General features: G+C 45.1%; 1 protein-coding gene and 1 long non-coding RNA gene across 3 annotated transcripts in view; one reads left to right on the forward strand and one right to left on the reverse strand.

The window, feature by feature from the left end:
• brip1 (BRCA1 interacting helicase 1) overlaps positions 1-19,688 on the forward strand; it is a 329,036-nt gene that overhangs the window by 215,435 nt on the left and 93,913 nt on the right. For both annotated transcript variants that reach the window (XM_072469931.1, XM_072469933.1), the window contains exon 16: positions 2,045-2,166. In XM_072469931.1, coding sequence (XP_072326032.1) covers positions 2,045-2,166 — 122 coding nt within the window. The remainder of the gene's footprint in view (positions 1-2,044; positions 2,167-19,688) is intronic.
• Positions 1-19,688, reverse strand: part of LOC140386978 (uncharacterized) — a 129,545-nt gene that overhangs the window by 108,452 nt on the left and 1,405 nt on the right. The gene's annotated exons all lie outside the window — the stretch shown is intronic.

Here is a 19,688-nt window from a genome sequence, read left to right on the forward strand (position 1 = left end):
GAAAGAAAGTTTGAAAGACGCTGCTTTAACCTATAGAAAATACATCCTTTATTAGAGTTTAAACATACTTGAAAGCCTCCATGTCACATTTAAACTTCACGCTGTTAGGATCCTGGACAAGAATCCAACTATATTTAATTTGCAAATCTCTGAGGAAATGTTACTGCACCACAGGAGTGATACAACGGTCCCATGGGTATCTTTTATGTTAACACAAACTTTAATTTAAACACAGAATTAACTACATTAACAACAAAGAAATAGCTTTTCAGTTAACAGTTACAACAGTTCTTAAGTAAACATTATCTTACTTCCTGAACCTGCCACTATATTCCAATTAAGCAAACCGATATATTTCAAATACCACTCGTAAATAAAGTCAACAGCCAGGTTTCTACTTGCTTTTCTCTATGCAGATTCTTTGGCGAGAGAACCTTTCAGGACCAAAACTGAAACACATATGTTCAGATGAGAGTACTAGGATCAACTGACTTTTCAGACAGACCTGGCTCATTAACTACATTACCTGTATAAAAAGCACAAGGCATTCTTTTTGTCTCTTCTTACAAGGTGTCTCTTGACTTGTTTAGCCAGGACTAAACACAGTACCCCTAATAAATTATCTACACTCCAGGGGTCCTTCAAACATAACCATACTTGATATCTGTAAGCAAGTAAATAGTTCTCAAGATCTATTAGCAAATCACTTCACCAGATAATCAATGATTACCTCACTTTTACAACCCGTTCTAACACCTCGAAAAGTCATCCTGTCTGTATGAATCTTAACCCAGGTTTTAATGATATTACTGAAGATATATAAAATAGGACGATTTCCTATATTCATCATGTTGCACACTCTCTGCAGAATTACAGTCTTTACAGGAAACAGACTCAAGGTACTCCCAAGCTTCCAACAGGCTCACTCCTCCCTGTTTTGGTAAGTTGTAACAACTAGTGATCTCTGAAAATCCTTTACCTTAGCAGAGAAATCTCGAACCTACCTGCAGCCATGGCTCACTCAATCCATGATTCTTTCTTCCGCCAACATCCTTAAATTTCCACCGGCCCCATCTCTTCGACCAGAGAACGTCTTCCCACCTGCAATCTGGTCGCTAATGGAGAAAAATTACCCCATTCCCCGCTGCTGACTGCAGCAGCCGCTGTTCCTGTTTCTCTTTCTCTCTCTCTGGGGCTCGCATCTTTCTCTCTTTCTCTGTGTCTTGAGCTATTTATTTTAATCAGACTTCCTGGGAGTCTAGAAGTCTGCACAAAGCAATAACAGCTGCCTCCCTCTTTGTGTTCGGGTGTGAACTATGATACTTCGCTTTCAGTAAGTCTTGACCTGAGCCCACTGTCCCACTTGGTAACCATAACCTGGCCTGTTGCCTGGCAGAGTCCAATACAGGTCATTCTGTTTTACCTTAAAAATAAAAAGGGCAGTTTGAAAGTGCACTCATCTTCTAATATCTCGTATTCATAATTTTATGATACTTTCCAAAACCTTCTCTTCTACCAATTTAACCTCAATTTATGAACAGGTGAGAATGGCTGAACTGGGTCCACATAATAAACTCCTTGTTTGGTCACAACAGTGGTTTAAGTTTCTTTTACGCAAGGATACACCTTTTCTGAATCCAAATGTATTTAACAATTTAAGCTGTGAGTAATAAGGAGTTATTTAATCACGATTTTCTTGAGTCAAAGAAAGAGCAAATATATTGACCACTAAACGTGAGGGGGGAAAATATCATAAAAATGCAATGTCACACATATGCACATGTATCAGAAATGAGAGAGGTTAGATTGAGAGAAATTAAAAATCGTTAAACAAATTGGAAGTGGTACAATGACCAAAACTAGTGTAGACCAAATTGCATCTATAATGGACTAAAATGACTGAAGTGTGCTGGATCTTGTAGCCCCAAGTCAAAAATGTTTAGCTATCCATGTTCAGTAATCTTTTGCAAGCTGATTTATCTTTACCCTTTTAACCTTCCTTTTGGTACAATGCCTTGATTTTTTCTTACTGTTTTGTTCTTAGGTGGAGCTCTCTTGGTAGCTGTGTGCAGGGGAAAAGTCAGCGAAGGGCTTGATTTCACTGATGATAATGCCCGTGCAGTGGTTACAATTGGCATTCCTTTTCCAAATGTCAAAGACCTTCAGGCAAGTAATCAAAACTAAGGAAAGATGGGCTTCTGAAACCTTTCCACTTGCAAAATAACCCATAAAAATGTATAGGTTAGAACAAAAATGCCTGCAGGATCACATAAAAAATATGTTAAGTCCCAACGCCTTTGTTATTGTGTAGTTCGTGCATCAACACATCTGTGCCGCATTTTGTCCCCAAAGTCCGCTGGCAGAAATGTAATACCAATCTAATTTAACATTTAAAAATAAAACTAGTGAATAAAATGTACAACAGCAAACTCCAAGCATCTGCTTTTCTTAAAACCTTAATATATAAATCTCTAGCAATCCAGTGTACATTGGAAATTGCAGGAATACTTCAGGCCTAAAGTTCCATTATAATTTTATGCATATATTCTGTAGGTAAATATTTTTATTACTTTGCTAAAAATGTTTCTTGATTTGCTTTACTACTTGAAAATTAACTCTGCAAAGTGATAAATTGGTTGAGATCTGCTGCAAATTTATTTGAACTTAGTAAAACAAAATGAACTGTTCTTTTTAAAAGGTTAGACTGGTTTTAATGAAAAAATGTCATGTATACTGCAACCTTATTACAATTGGATATGAGGGGGGAAGCCAAAAATAAACTATTCTAAGTGAGGGTACAGGCATTCAAAGGTCAGCATTTCAGCAGTTCTCTTCTGTATATTTTCAGTCTTACTCCCGCTTTTCACATCTCCAATAACCCATAACTAAATGATAACAAAGGGTAAATCTCATGCCTCATTTACTGCTGTGTACTACCAGGGTTTGCCTCTCAGATCCCCTTAACTTGATCTGCTCACATTGTGTTCTTCCACTCTAGATATTTACCATTATTCCAGCTTGATTTGTGAAAGCAAAAAATATTGTTGACGTCTTCGACTGAAATTTGATTGTTTTACAATGTGGCACTGTATAATAGTTTTTGTGTCGCTTACACTCTATCTCTTGGCTTACAAAACAAAGACTTTACATTCTAATTGAAAAGGAGAATACTGCAGATGCAGGAAATCTGAAATAAAAGCAGAAAATGCTGGAAAGATGCAGCAAGTCAAGCAGCATCTGTGGAGCGAGAACAGAGTTAGCATTTCACTCCTCCACAGATGCTCCCTGATGTATTGAGTATTTCCTGCATTTTCTGTTTTACTTTTACATTCTAAATTCACCCGTATTGCTTCCACAAATCTTCTTTTCTCTATGCCACCGACCAGTTCTGTACATATTTATCTCGACGATGTTCTCCCTCTGTTCCCCTTCTCCTGAAGGTGGTGGCTCGTACTAGGTATGACCTCACAGGTAGTAGGGTCATCTGTACTTCATTCAATTAGCTATTATATTATCCTCTGTGGAAATTATCGAAGGCGGAATCAACCCTCTGTCTCCTTCCCCTAGGGACAACCAGATAAGATCCAGCACTGGTAATTCTCTTCAGTTTCCTTAACTTCCTCCCTAACTTGAAGATGCTGTGGCAAATGTAATAAGTTCATTGTTTCAATAGCTGAGATTTGCTACCTCATGACAGGGAATGAATCTTAGATTTTGTTAGACTTCAGGCCGAGTGCAACACCATGTGCATTTCTCACTGAGCCATAAAATGTCCGAAATTCCTATTTGCATTGAGTATATTTTCCCAGTTTGAATGTAATCAGAGAATTTGACTTCCTCTCAGCAATTCACTTCACCGTGGTGCACTAGGCTGTTCTGGGCATTATTACACACTGTTAAGTTTCCTCAAAAATGAGACTGCAGTATTTTTTTCAATAACCTAAAGGATGTGTAGCACTCTATTATGGGAATTTTCTTGCATGTGATACAGCGATACTGTTACTAAATGATTAAACAGAGATCTATGTAGAATGAAGGATATAATGTTTTCCATATGGTATAAGGTGGATCTGAACTGCCTTTTAGTGTTTGCATTGTTTCTTGTTGGAGTGTCTGAGCTGTAGGGTTTAAGAATGGGTTACATATTCCATTCTTTATGTGGTGGCTAGAAAGAGCAAACAGCTGAAATTGCTATTTTATATCATGGACGTCCCAGAGTGCTTCACAGTCTTACTTATTGCTTTTATAATGTTGCCACTATTCTTGCACAAATAAATGCAGGAGCTGTTTTGCATAAAGTATGATCCCACAAAACAGCAAAGGACCGGTAAAAATCCTCTGTTTTTAATCATGTGGGTTCAGGGAAGAATGCAAGCTAGGACACTGGAACTTCCTGTTCTTCTTCACCTCACGCTATGAGATTTTTTGCATTTGAGCAGTGCAACAGGGCCTCAATTTAGTATTTCCTCCAGAGGAAAGCGGCACCCTCAGTGCTATACTGCTTTTAGCCTAGATTTTGTACTGGAGTGGAGCTTGAGCCCACAACTTCTTAACTCTGATGCATGAGTGCTGTCAGCTGAGTCAAGCTAACATGTTTTTTCTGCATATAAAGCCTTCTGAAAACTCATAAGTTGAAATGTAATGTAGACCATCTTCAGAATCAATTCCCCAAATTATATTTCCCTTGTTTCGCTGACTATTTTTGCTTGAAGATATTTGATTCTCTAGCAAGAATTGCACTACTTGATTCTATCTTTATGGAAGGCAGAGGAGCTGAATCAGATTGTGATTCAGCCACTCACAATAGAATCTTCTCACCAAATTTGTGTTGCTCCTACTAGAAATTTGGTAAGAACGTAATTGTTTGACAGGAATATGAAATTCCAGGAGAGCTGTCACATAGGGGGGGGGGGAAAGCAAGAAACTATACTTGGATTATTTTTCTGAGTGTCCTTATACAGTGGTTTAAACTGTTTTTTACTATTGGTGAAATAGGAATTGTACACTTACTTGTTGGTTGGGAGTGAAAACTGGCAAGTTAGTGGCAGTGGATGGAACTGTGCAACATCTTTCAAGCAAGTTAAAAGTTTTACTTTTCTCTGTCTTTTGAATTGTAAGTAATAAGTCTGTGAAAATGGCAGAGCAGTCCTGCTTTTTCTTTGTTTATCATGTCCTTAGCAAGTTGCATTGACCTTTAAGATTTTACTTTCGATCAAACTGTGCACGGGATTTGAAAAGTGGAGTTGTCACCTTGGGGATTCTTAATAATGATTGACACTTATAGTTCACCTTAGACACAGTGGCATGAAGCACATAGCAGTGATGTACCTCCAGGGAAGCTGTTTGATATTTTTTTCACTTCTGCTTGGCTGACAGTAGATTGGATTTGCTGTTCATAAGAGAGTTTTGGTTGCATTAGATTTTAATCATGTCACTTGTTCAGAAACCCTGGAAGCAACTGGGATTGAGATGAGTAGATGAGACCAGGGTAAATTTGCACCATGATTTCTTGAAGCATGAAGTTTTGTGTTTGTTGAAATGCCACATGCTATGCCACTGTTCACTGCAAGTACCTGTCCCTTACCTTGACACTCAAAATTGAACAGCTCAGAGAAAAATATTAAAGCAACTATACCAACAAACACTTGGAACTACAGACTCTATGCATTTCAGTACAAATCTGATTATTTAATTTCTGCACACTTGGATGAAAATATCTCACTCTGCTCATCAATGAGGTCTTTGTTTTCTAATTTTATAATCATTGGGGGCTGAATGGCCTCTTTCTGTGCTGTAGTTTAATCTGAAGCTGGGGTGTTGAACTTGAACAAAGGAAATTATATGAGGGGCAAATTAGCTGAGGTGGATTGGGAAAATACATAAGAAATACATTAAAAGCTAGATGGTGCATCAGCAATGGGTAGTCTTATAGATGGAATTATTACATAGTTTACAGCAACTATACATTTCTTCAAGGCACATAAACCCAAAAAGGAAAGTCAGTCACTGTGGCTAACAAAGGAAGTTAAGGATTGTATAAGATTAAAAAGAAAGGCCTATAAAGTTGCCGAAAACAGTAGTAAACCTGAGGATTGGGAGCATTTTAGAATCTAGCAAAGGAGGACCAAGAAACTGATAAAGAAACAGGGAATAAGACAGACAAGGAGGAATTTCTTCTCTTGAGAAGAAATCTGTGGAATTCTTTACTACAAAGGGGTGTAGCGGCTGGGTCATTAAGTATGTTCTAGGTTCAGATAGACCAATTTTTAATCAGTAAGTGAATTAAGCGTTATGGGGATAAGGCAGGAAAGTGGAGTTGAAGATTATTACAACAGGTCTGTCATGATCTCATTGAATGGTGAAGCAGACTCAATGGGCCAAATGGCGTACTACTGCTCCTGCGCCTTATGGTTCAATAGAATATGAATATAAATTAGCATAAAGCATAAAAAGACTGTCAAAGCCTCTATGGGTATGCTAAATATAATGTGGGTCCATTACAGAATTTATATTGGGGAATAGAGAAATGGCAGAATTAGGGATCCAAGAAACTAGGGAGAATGAGGAATTGAACGAAATTAGAATTAGTAAGAAGGCTGTAATGGAGAAATTAATGGGACTAAAGGTTGATAAGTCCCGTGGATGTGATTGCAGAGTGTTGAAACAGATAGACATGGAGATTGTAAATGCATTGGTTATCATCTTCCAAAATTCTATAGATTCTGGAACGATTCCTGCAGATTGGAAAGTAGAAAATGCCACCACAGTATTTAAGAAAAAGAGAAAAAAAACAGGGAATTATGGACCGGTTAGCCTTGCATCAATAATAGGAAAAATGCTACAATCCATTATGAAGGATATGATATATGAACACTTGGATAATAATGATCTGACTGGGCATAGTCAACATGGATTTATAAATGGGAAATCTTATTTGATGAACCTGTTGGAGTTTTTTGAGGATGTTACTAACAGAATTGCTAAAGGGGAGTCGGTGGACTTCATTTACTTGGATTTTCAAAAGGCTTTTGATAAAGTTCCCCACAGGAGCGGCACGGTAGCACAGTGGTTAGAATTGTTGCTTCACAGCGCCAGGGTCCCAGGTTCGATTCCCGACTTGGGTCACTGTCTGTGCGGAGTCTGCACATTCTCCTTATGTCTGCTTGGGTTTCCTCCGGGTGTTCCGGTTTCCTCCCAAAAGTCCCAAAAGATGTGCTGTTGGGTAAATTGGACATTCTGAATTCTCCCTCCGTGTACTCGAACAGGAATGTGGCGACTAGGGGCGTTTCACAGTAACTTCATTGCAGTGTTAATGTAAGCTTACTTGTGACAATAAAGATTATTATATAAAAAAGGAGGTTCGTTAGCAAAATGAAAGCACATGGGATAGGAGGTAATATACTGACATGGAATAAGGATTGGCTACAGATAGACTGCAGAGTTGGAATAAATGGGCCATTCGCGCATTTGCAGGCTGTGACTAGTGCAGTACCATGAGAATATATACTGGGCCCCAGTTGTTCACAATATGTATCAATGATTTGGATGTGGGGACCAAATGTAATATTTCCAAGTTCATGGATGACACAAAGCTAGGTGGGAATGTGCGTTGTGAGGAAGCTGCAAAGATTTGGACTTTGTGAGTGGGCAAGAACATGGCAGATGGAATATAATGTGGAAAATGTCAGGTTATCCACTTTTGTGGGAGGAATGGATATGCAGAGTATTTCTTAAATGGTAAGAGATTAGAAAATGTAGATTTACAAAGGAATCTGGGTGTCCTTGTCAATAAGTCACTGAAAGGAATCTGGGTGTCCTTGTCAATAAGTCACTGAAAGTTAACATGTAGGTACAACAAGTAATTACGAAGGCTAATGGTATATTTGCCTTTATCGCAAGAGGATTTGAGCAAAAGAGTAGCGAAGTCTTGTTTCAATTGTATAAAACCTTGCTTAGGCTCCACCTGGAGTACTGTGTGCAGTTTTGGTCCCCTTACCTGAGGAGGGATATTGTTTCCATAGAGGAAGTTCAGCAAAGTTTCTCGGGATGATGGGATTATCCCATGAAAAGTGATAGGGGAAACTGGGCCTGTATTCTCTAGAGTTTCAAAGAATACAAGGTGACCTCTTGAAACCTACAAAATACTTGAAGGGTGAACAGGGTAGATACAGGTAAGATATTTCCACTGGATGAGGAGTCTAGAACCAGGGACTCAATTTAAAAATAAGGGGGAAGTCATTTAGGACCGAGACGAGAAGAATGTTTTTTACTCAGAGTTTTGTAAATCTTTGGAATTTTGTACCCCAGAGAGCTGTGGCCCTCGACAGTGAATTTTCATAGATAGGAGTATATCACAGCTGTGCATGTCTGATCCTGACCTCACTCAATGCTGACATTGAGCACGGTGGCACAGTGGGTAGCATTGTTGCTTCACAGCTCCAGGGTCCCAGGTTCGATTCCCTGCTTGGGTCACTGTCTGTGCGGAGTCTGCACATTCTCCCTGTGTCTACGTGCGTTTCCTCCGGGTGCTCCGGTTTGCTTCCACAAGTTCCGAACGATGTGCTGTTTGTTAGGTCATTTGGACATTCTGAATTCTTCTTCTGTGTACCCGAACAGGGGCCGGAATGTGGCGACTGGGGGTTTTCACAGTAACTTAATTGCAGTGTTAATGTAAGCCTACTTGTGAAAATAAAGATTATTATTACATAAATTCAATGCACATGGGGCTACTGCATAGCGATTATGAATAGGAAAACTAGATGATTTTCCTTCCCTCCTTTGTCTCAGGCAAGAAAACTTTAATGTCCAAGACACTGCCTTGACTCAGGATAGACTGGGAAAGCGAACGTGGTGTGGGACCCGAAGGTCAGCTGTTGTGGGTGCAAAGGTTGACCAGTTGGCAAATGTGGGTTCCAGGAAAAAAGTTTGAAAAACACTGTTTTATAGTATACTGCAACTTCAATGTTAGAACAAAGCTGCATTGTATGGTGTTATGGGCCAGGATTTAGAGAACCCCAAAGTGTATCATCGAGTTCACCTGACCCACAACTTTTAATAGATTGTGGTATGGGGAGCACACGGCCCACTCTACAGGTATGGTACAGCAGAAATGGAAAAGTATTTTTAAAGCAAAAATGTTTTATTCTACGAACTCAAGTTAACCTTTTTAAAACATACAGTGAACATCTTAGCAACCATTAATTAAAATACAACCCCCAAAGAATACAACACTAAGTAATCCTTAATAACTTCCCAAACAACATCCAGAAGACAAAAGAAACCCCTTTTAACAGAAGCACATTAGGTTTACATTCACTACTGAAAACATTTATTATTCTGAATTTACCAAATGATCAAGAGATAGTCTTTTAATGGCAGAGAGAACAGCAGTACACCTGCTTTGTCTGGCTTCAGCTCCAACACTGAAAACGAAACCAAAAAAACACACACACCCAAGCTTTCCTCAAAGTGAAACTAAAAAGCAGAGCCAGAGCTCAGCTCCACCTCTGACATCACTGCAGTAACATGAGCAGCCAAACATTTCATAAAGTGACATTCTCATGTCAATGGGATCTGCTTACTAATATCTCCAATCCAACATTACATCACAACTTGCAGCACTCCTTACGAGCAATAATCTGATGGAGCTAGCAGAATCCAATGTCTGTAGTACACCCCGTGGAAATTTAAAGTGTACTCTTTACAAGTGAACAGAAGAGATATATGCAGTGTTCTGTCTTTGACCTCATTAGTGGCAGTATAGTCATTGCTATTCTTCCCTTGTCACTACTAAATGTATCTCTGATGCTGCAATAAAAAAGGACATCAGAGAACCTTGAGATTCGCTAATCTTTGTCTGAGTATTCGTCTGTAACATTAATCCCAAGGTGCAAGAAAATGTTTGGTGTACAGTACTTTTGTTACAATTTTAATGATTTTTGTTTTCACATAGTTAAACTTAAATTATTTAGCATCTAAGTGAGAGCAGATGAAAATGGAAAATGCTTTGTTACATGTCTCAATGAAGCAAGTTGTCACAGCTTTGCCTTTTTCTGTTAGATGAGAGAACTTTATACGTCCATGTCACTCAATTACTTTTCCCCCAACATTTCCACTGATGCATCACATTAACTAAAAAATAGTACATCTCGGATTTGATTGCATTTCATTTTTAATGTGTGTTATATTTTGTGCCTGTATTTTCCTGCAGGTGTTCCTTGTTGCCTGTTGTCTCCTTCACTCCAACTATACCTTTACAGAATCATAGAATCCCTACAGTGCAGAAGAGGCCATTCAACCTATATCTCAATTTTATTTTCAGCAGCGTGTTAAAATGAAATGACAGATTGCTTGAATATTGGAGCCAATATAATTTCGTAACAATTTTCATTAGAAACATTGTGTCTAGGTAAGGTCATTGCCAATTGGGGTTCCGCTGCAGATGGCCTTGCAGTGGGTCATCGTCACAATGCTCAACATTCCTGATAGGTGGCATATGTCATTATGCATAGACTCCTCCATTGTTATAGTGAAACCTCACACAATGTGTGGTGCTTGTTCAAAAGGTTGTGCAAAGTGCTCATGTTTAGACAAAAAACTGTTTTCATTTGTCTGAGGTCCCAGTGATTTGGCTGAGCAGCTTAATGGAGGATTTGGACTGGCAGCTTGTTCATCATCATGTTTTCCATTATTGTTCTCGCAACTAATGATGACCTTGAATCCATTGCTGATCACCGTAAAACCCATCTGGTTCACCAAGGAAATCTGCTGTCCTTACCTGGTCTGGCCTAAATGTGACACCAGACCCACAGCAATGTGATTGACTCTGAAATACCCTCTGAGATGACTTAGCAGGCTACTCAGTTGTATCAAACTACTAAAAACAAGTTGAAAAGGAATGAAACCAGACGGACCATCCAGCATCGACCCAGGCACCAGAAATGATGATGGCAAACCCTGCAAAGTCCTGCTCACTAACACTTGGGCTTGTGCCAAAATTGGGTGAGCTGGTCAAGCAACAGCCTGACTGAATGCCTCAGGAATCAGATAATGTATGAGACACCACCATCACCATCCTTGGGTATTTTCTGTCCCACGGGCAGGACAGACCCAGCAGAGGTGGCGGCGCAGTGGTATAGAGACAGGCGGGGATTGCCCTGGGAATCCTCAACATCAACTTCAGACTGCATGAAGTTGCAGTGTTAATGTAAAACCTACTTGTGACAATAAAGATTATTATTATGAAGTCTTGTGGCACCAGGTCAAACTTAGGCTGATTTCCTCATACCACTCCCCTAATAATAATAATCTTTATTAGTATCACAAGTAGGCTTACATTAACACCGAAATGAAGTTACTGTGAAAATCCCCAGGTCACCACACTCTGTGCGGTCTTTTGCGGACTGGTGGGAGGACACTGGAAACCCACACAGGCTCAGGGAGAACGTGCAGACTCTGCACAGACAGTGACCTAAACTGGGAATCGAACCCAGGTCCCTGGCGCTGTGAAGCAACAGTGCTAACCACTGTGCTACTGTGCCACTATGCTACTGTGCCATATAGCTGTACTCTTCCATGTTGGACACCCCTTGTGGAATACACTGAGGGTGGCAAGGGCACAGAATGTATTCCTGTTGAGCGATTTCATTGTCCGTCACCAAGGGCTCAGTAGCAGCGCAACAGCGCTGACGGAGTCCTGAAGGACATAGCTGCTAGACTGCGTCTGCAGCAAGTGGTAAAGGAGCCAACATGAGGATAAAATATATTTGACCAACCTTCCTGCCGCAGATTCAGGTTTGGACCATAAGTTGTAGGAGCAGAAATAGGCCATTCAGCCTTTCGAATCTGCTCCGCTATTCAATGAGATCATGACTGATCCTCAACTGCAATGACTTCGGGTGGTGGTCATGGAGTGAGTGGTCGCACACAGCACAGCCCTGTCACGAAGTCATTGATCTGAGCTGTTTTTATGCAAAAACAGGCGAATTTTGACAGAAAAGTGTAGGTGAAGGTGTGGAGGAGACGTTCGCCCCGGACGCGTGGCATGTCTGCTGGTTATCCGACCCAGCAGAAGAAGGTTAAAGACCTGGCTAAGGAATTGGAAGAGACCTGAGCCACAGCAACCATTGGAAAGATGGAAGAGGGGGAAGGGTTGGCACACGCTGGAAAACCGCAGATGGAGCAGTTGATGGCATTCATTAGAGAAGAGTTCCGCTAGCAACAAAAGGAGATGCAGGAAGTTTGATCGAAGCCCATCAAAGGAGCGGTAGCACCCTTGACAGGCTCGATGGAGTGAGTCGCGAAGTGCTTGGAGGCACAGGGGTCGCAGATCCGGGAGATGGAGAGGGCGATGTCTGACCACAGTAATCATGTGGTGGCATTGGAGGCAGAGCTGGAGCTCCTGGGGGACTGTTGCAAGTACCCCAGAGGAGCAGCAGAATAGATCTAGAAGACAGAACCTTTGTATTGTCAGCTGGCCTGAAGGTGTGGAAGGCACGAGTGCTACGAGGTGCGCCTCAAGGATGCTGACGGGGCTGGGTAGTGGAGAGGGTGCTGGACAAGGCCCCAGAGGTATATAAAGAGTACAGGTTCCTAGAAGCTGAGAGCGTGGGAGCTGCCAAGGGCAGTGATTGTGAGGCTCCACAAGTTTGTGGAGAAGGAGAAGATCCTGTGGAGGGCCAGGGAGAAGCAGAACTGCGAATGGGAGGGGAACAGGCTCCAAATCTACAGGACATCGGAGCGGAGCTGGTAAAAAGGCGTGCCAGATTCAACAGGGCCGAAATGGCTCTTTATCGAAGGCAGATCAAGTTCAGGGTGCTGTACCCGGTGAAACTGTGGGTGACCTTTGAAGGCCGGGAGTACTATTTCGAAACCCAGAGGAGGCCAATGACTTTATTAGAGACCATAAACTGGGGGAGAAATGAAAGTTGATGAGAGACGGAGGAGTTGGAACAACGCAGTTCGGAAGATGCGGTTAGTGTGGGGGCTGGAAGATGTTTTTTTTTTCTCTCTTCGGTGGGGTGATTCAGTTGTTGTGACCCCATTCTAACCCCTCTCCTTCCCACCACCTCCTCACTTTCTCTACATTCGCCGCCCAATAATAGTGCAACAGATTCAGTAACGCCAACCCCCCTTTCTGCCTCTGTAGCAGGGCTCTTTTCACCCTCGGCACCTTTCCTGTGAGAAGTTGGAAAGTCACTGGGAGGGGGTGTTCAGGATGCTGGCAACAATTGTGAGGGTAGAGGCCAGGCCGGACCCTAAGGTGGCGATTTTTGGGGCATCGGAAATGCCGGAGCTGATGGAGGGAAGGAAAGCCGATGTGACCTTCGCTGCTCTAGTTGCCCGACAAAGGATTTTGCTGGAATGGCGGTCGACAACACTGCCGGGGGTGGCGGCCATTGCTGCAAGACTTCCTTTTGCTGGAGAAGATAAAGTTTGAATTGAGGGGATCAGCGGAGGGTTTTGAGACATGGTGGAGACTGTTCATGACCATTTCTGAGGAATTGTTTGTCACGGGGAGGAGGCGAAAAGGGGGAAAAACGTCTACAAACTGTAATGAAATTAAATGAAAATCGCTTATTGTCACAAGTAGGCTTCAAATGAAGTTACTATGTGTGGTGGTATGTATTAAGGGTAATACGGTACACCATGAATGCCGAGGAGCCATTGGAGGACAGATGCTGGATCCCGATTGGATCCGCCGCCTACTGGGCTCCACCTAGATAGGCGGGGTATAAGAACCTGGGTTAATCCCCGCAGCTGCATTCTGTGACTGAGCTGCTGGGGAACGAGTCTGAACAAGTCTGCTCAATAAAGCCTCGATTGAAGTTCTTTACGTCTCTCCTCGTGTGTGATCGATGGTGCTACAATTTATTGAGCAGACTTAAAAAGGAATATGGAGCTCCGGATCGCCCCGGAGTGCCTGCGAATCGGCCCCCAAGCAGCTAATGCAACATCGGCGTTTAAGCACTGGCTGGCGTGCTTTGAAGGATACCTCCGAACGGCCCCCGGCAGACCAACAGTAGACCAGAAAATGCAGGTCCTGAATTTCTGGGTGAGTCCTGAAATCTACTCACTCATCGAGGACGCGGAAGAATTCCCAGCGACGCTCAACTTGCTGAAGGAGATCTACATTAAGCCCGTCAACCAGGTCTACGCACGCTACCAGCTCGCGACGAGACGACAAATCCCCGGGGAAATCGCTAGACGATTTCTTCAATGCTTTAACGATCCTGGGACGAAACTGCAACTGCCCAGCGGTTACGGCGAACGAACATACGGACCTCCTGATCAGAGACGCTTAGGTTTGGCATTGTCGCAAATTCGCCAGAGACTTTTAGAGAAAGACTCTCTTGGACTCACAGAGGTACGGGCCCTTGCAGCCTCCCTCAACGTCGCCTCCCAAAAAGCCCGCGCCTATGCCCCCGACCGCGCTGCAGCCCCTTGGGCTCCGTGGACCCCCGCCACAACCGACCCCCCGGCAACCCCCACCCCTCCGCAAGCGTGCACAGCCAGAATCCCAGACCACCCGTGGGGGGCCCCGCTGCTATTTTTGCGGGCAGCCAAAACACCCCCGCCAGCGCTGCCCGGCCCGCTCGGCCACCTGCAAAAGCTGCGGTAAAAAGGGGCACCACGCAGCGGTGTGCCAGTCCCGTGGGGTCGCCGCTATCTCCGGGGAACAAATGGGACCACGGGCTCAACCCCCCCAGCGACCCACGGGCGGCCAATGGGCGCCGCCAATTGGACCCCGGACACCACGAGGGGGGGGGACAGGTGCCGCCATCTTCCTACCCATCGGCCGCGTGCGATCCATGGGAGCGGCCATTTTGTCCACCCCCGGCCACGTGCGACTCATGGGAGCGGCCATTTTGTCCACCCCCGACCGCGTGCGATCCATGGACGCCGCCATCTTGGCTGACAGGCAAGGACCCCAGCGTGGACGGCTCCACACTGCCTGAAGACAACGATCTGATACACCAACCACGTTTGGCATCGGTGACCCTCGACCAGTCGCGGCCCCGGACGCTCCAGACGACAACGACAAAGGTGCTGGTGAACGGGCACGAGACGCTGTGTTTGATCGACTCTGGGCGCACGGAGAGTTTTATTCACCCGGACACGGTAAGACGCTGTTCCCTTATAATTCGGCCAAGCACCCAAAAAATGTTCCTGCCGGCGGGGTCCCACTCCGTTGAAATCAAAGGGTTCTGCATCGCAAACCTAACGGTGCAGGGGAGAGAGTTCAAAAATTATCGGCTGTACGTCCTTCCCCACCTCTGCGCTCCCACCTGGGGTTGGACTTCCAATGCAACCTCCAGAGCTTAACATTCAAATTTGGCGGCCCTATACCCCCACTGAATATCTGCGGCCTCGCGACACTCGAGGTCGAACCGCCCTCCCTGTTTGCGAACCTCACCCCGAATTGCAAACCCGTCGCCACTAGGAGCAGACGGTACAGCACCCAGGACCGGACGTATATCAGGTCCGAAGTCCAGCGGCTGCTGAAGGAAGGCATAATCCAGGCCAGCAATAGTCCCTGGCGAGCCCAGGTGGTAGTAGAGAAGACAGGGGAGAAGCAAAGGATGGTCGTAGACTACAGTCAGACCATCAACAGGTACACGCAGCTAGATGCGTACCCTCTTCCCCGCATATCCGACATGGTCAATCGGATTGCACAGTACAAGGTCTTCTCCACCGTGGACCTTAAGTCCGCCTACCACCAGCTCCCCATTCGCCCCGGTGACCGCAAGTACACTGCCTTCAAAGCAGACGGGCAGCTATACCACTTCTTAAGGGTTCCATTCGGCTCACGAACGGAGTCTCAGTCTTCCAACGGGAGATGGACCGAATGGTCGACCAGCACGGTTTACGGGCCACGTTCCCGTACCTCGACAACGTCACCATCTGCGGCCACCACCAGCAGGACCACGATGCCAACCTCCGCAAATTCCTCCAGACCGCTAATGCCCTCAACCTCACCTACAACGAGGAAAAATGCGTGTTTAGCACCGACCGTCTAGCCATCCTTGGCTATGTAGTGCGTAATGGAGTGATAGGCCCCGACCCCGAACTCATGTGCCCCCTCATGGAGTTCCCTCTCCCCCACTGTACCAAAGCCCTGAAACGCTGCCTGGGCTTCTTTTCTTATTACGCACAGTGGGTCCCCCAGTACGCAGACAAGGCCCGCCCACTAATCCAGTCCACTACTTTTCCCCTGTCGACAGAGGCCCGCCAGGCCTTCAGCCGCATCAAAGTGGATATCGCAAAGGCCACGATGCACGCCATCGACGGGTCCCTCCCCTTCCAAGTCGAGAGCGACGCGTCCGACGTAGCTCTGGCGGCCACGCTCAACCAAGCGGGCAGACCCGTGGCCTTTTTCTCCCGGACCCTACACGCTTCAGAAATTCGCCACTCCTCAGTAGAAAAGGAGGCCCAAGCCATAGTGGAAGCTGTGCGACATTGGAGGCATTACCTGGCCGGTAGGAGATTCACTCTCCTCACTGACCAACGGTCGGTAGCCTTCATGTTCGATAGTGCAAAGCGGTGCAAGATAAAAAACGACAAGATCCTGCGGTGGAGGATCGAACTCTCCACCTACAATTATGAGATCTTGTACCATCCCGGAAAGCTGAACGAGCCATCCGATGCCCTATCTCGCGGCACTTGTGCCAACGCACAAGTGGACTGTCTCCAAGCCCTCCACGAGGACCTCTGCCACCCGGGGGTCACTCGTTTCTACCACTTCATAAAGGCCCGCAACCTCCCTTACTCCGTCGAGGAGTCCGAACAGTCACCAGGAACTGCCAAATCTGCGCAGAATGCAAACTGCATTTTTTCAGGCCAGATAGAGCGCACCTGATAAAGGCTTCCCGTCCCTTTGAACGCCTCAGTTTGGACTTCAAAGGCCCCCTCCCCTCCACCGATCGCAACACGTACTTTCTTAACGTCGTTGACGAATACTCCCGCTTCTCCTTCGCCATCCCCTGCCCCGACATGACCGCGGCCACGGTCATTAAAGCCCTCGGCACCATCTTTACCCTGTTCGGTTTCCCCGCCTACATCCATAGCGACAGTGGGTCCTCCTTCATGAGTGACGAGCTGCGTCAATTCCTGCTCAGTAAGGGCATAGCCTCGAGCAGGACGACCAGCTACAACCCCCGGGGGAACGGGCAGATAGAGAGGGAGAACGGAACGGTCTGGAAGACCATCCTACTGGCCCTACGGTCTAGGAGTCTCCCAACTTCCTGCTGGCAGGAAGTCCTCCCGGATGCCCTTCACTCTATCCGGTCCCTGCTGTTTACCACCACTAACCAAACGCCTCACAAGCGCCTCCTTGTCTTCTCTAGGAGGTCCGCTTCTGGAACGTCACTTCCGACCTGGCTGGCAGCCCCGGGACCCATCCTGCTCCGGAAACATGTGCGGGCGCACAAATCAGACCCACCGGTGGAAAAGGTACATCTACTCCACGCAAACCCGCAGTATGCCTACGTGGCGTACCCAGACGGCCGACAGGACACGGTCTCTCTGCGGGACCTGGCGCCCGCTGGAGCTCCCCCTCACTCCCGCCGGTGCACCCCACAGCCACCCCCTTCCCGGGGGGATCAGTTCTCCTCCCAGGCCCATCCAGGGGTAAGGAAACAGAGGGGGACAGCGCGATGCTCCCAGAGTCGACCGGACCCGATCCAGCACCACCACCACCACCCGGGTTGAGATGATCGGAAAGGGCGACCAGAGCACCATCTCGACTCATCGAATCGACTTAAAATGTATATAATTCAGTGGCCCAGTAAAGCGGCATTGTTGTAAATAGTTAACGCTGCAAATCGGGTAAAATGTGAATAATTTGGTGGCCCAGTAAATGTGGCATGATTGTATATAGTTCAATGGTTAAGGTACCGACCCTGTAAACCCCTACCACCATACCACCCACCACCCCGCCGGGTTCTTTTTGAACAAGGGGAGAATGTGGTGGTATGTATTAAGGGTAATACGGTACACCATGAATGCCGAGGAGCCATTGGAGGACAGATGCTGGATCCCGATTGGATCCGCCGCCTACTGGGCTCCACCCAGATAGGCGGGGTATAAGAACCTGGGTTAATCCCCGCAGCTGCATTCTGTGACTGAGCTGCTGGGGAATGAGTCTGAACAAGTCTGCTCAATAAAGCCTCGATTGAAGTTCTTTACGTCTCGCCTCGTGTGTGATCGATGGTGCTACACTGTGAAAAGCCCCGAGTCGCCACATTCCGGCGCCTGTTTGGGGAGGCTGGTACGGGAATTGAATCGTGCTGCTGGCCTGCCTTGGTCTGCTTTAAAAGCCAGCGATTTAGCTCAGTGAGCACATAAACCATGAGATGTGGAGAATGTTCTCCGATTTGTTTATGTTTTTGTATTTTTGAATATGTTTGGAAAAGAAATGATAATCCTCAACTCCACTTTCCCCTGTTTTATCCCCATAGCCCTTGATTCACTTACTCATTAATGATCTGTCCACCTCAGCCTTGAACATACTTAACAACCCATCCTCTACAGCCACATAGATTCACAACCCTCTGAGAGAAGAAATTGCTCCACATCGCTATCTTAAATGGGTGACCCCTACTCTCAGATTATGCTTTCTGGTCCTCGACATTTCCATGAGGGGAAACAACCGCTCTGGATCTACCCTGTCAAGCCCCCCCGAGAAACTTGCGTGTCTCAATAAGGTCAACTCTCATCCGTGTAAACTCTAATGAGAACCGGCCCAACCTACTCAACCTCTCCTCATGAGAAAATCTCTCCATATCCGCGATTAACTTCTGGACAGCCTCCAATACCAGTATATCTTTCCTTCGATAAGCAGAACAGGACTGCTCACAGTATTCCAAGTGTGGTCTAAGTTGTGTGTTGTGTAGTTTTGGCAGAACTTTCCTATTGTTATGCTCCATTCCCTTTGAAATAAAAGTCAACATTCCATTTGCCTTCCTTAATACCTGTTGAACCTGCATGCTAGCTTTTTGTGATTTATGAGCGAGGACCCCCAAACCCTCGGAGCTGCAGCTTTCTGCAGTCTTTATCCAGTTGAATAATATTCAGCTCTTTTATTCTTCCTGTCAAAGTGCATAAGTAGCCTTTTCTGTGATACCTTATTGAACATGTTTGGAAATCCAAGTATATTTTTCTGCTGGTTCCCCTTCACCTCTCCTGCTGGATACCACCTCAAAGAATTCTAATCGATTTGTCAGGCATGATTTCCTTTTCATGAAGCCATGCTGTCTCTGCTTGACTATGTTATGTATTTCTAAATGCTCTGCTATTACATCCTTTATAATGGACTCTAATATTTTCCCAATTACAAATGTTAAGCTAACTGGCCTATAGTTCCCTGTTTTTTGTCTCCTTTTTTTGAATATTTTTTGAATATTGGCAGTTTTCCAATCCCCTGGGACTTTTCCAGAATTTAAGAATTCTTGGAAGATTACTACCAGTGCATCCACTACCTCTGTAGCTGCTTCCTTTAATATCATAGGATGCAACAATCAGGCCCAGGGGACATATCGGCCTTCACCCCATTTGTTTCCTTAGTAGTTGTTCTCCAGTGATAGTTATTGTAGTTATTCCCCCCTCCCTTTTTGTCCCTTGATTATTAATTTTGGAATGTTATTAGTGTCTTCTACCATGTCGAATAAAGTATTCATTTAACTCCTCTG

This window comes from Scyliorhinus torazame, chromosome 12 (assembly GCF_047496885.1).
Source record: "Scyliorhinus torazame isolate Kashiwa2021f chromosome 12, sScyTor2.1, whole genome shotgun sequence".
NCBI classification, from domain to species: domain Eukaryota; kingdom Metazoa; phylum Chordata; class Chondrichthyes; order Carcharhiniformes; family Scyliorhinidae; genus Scyliorhinus; species Scyliorhinus torazame.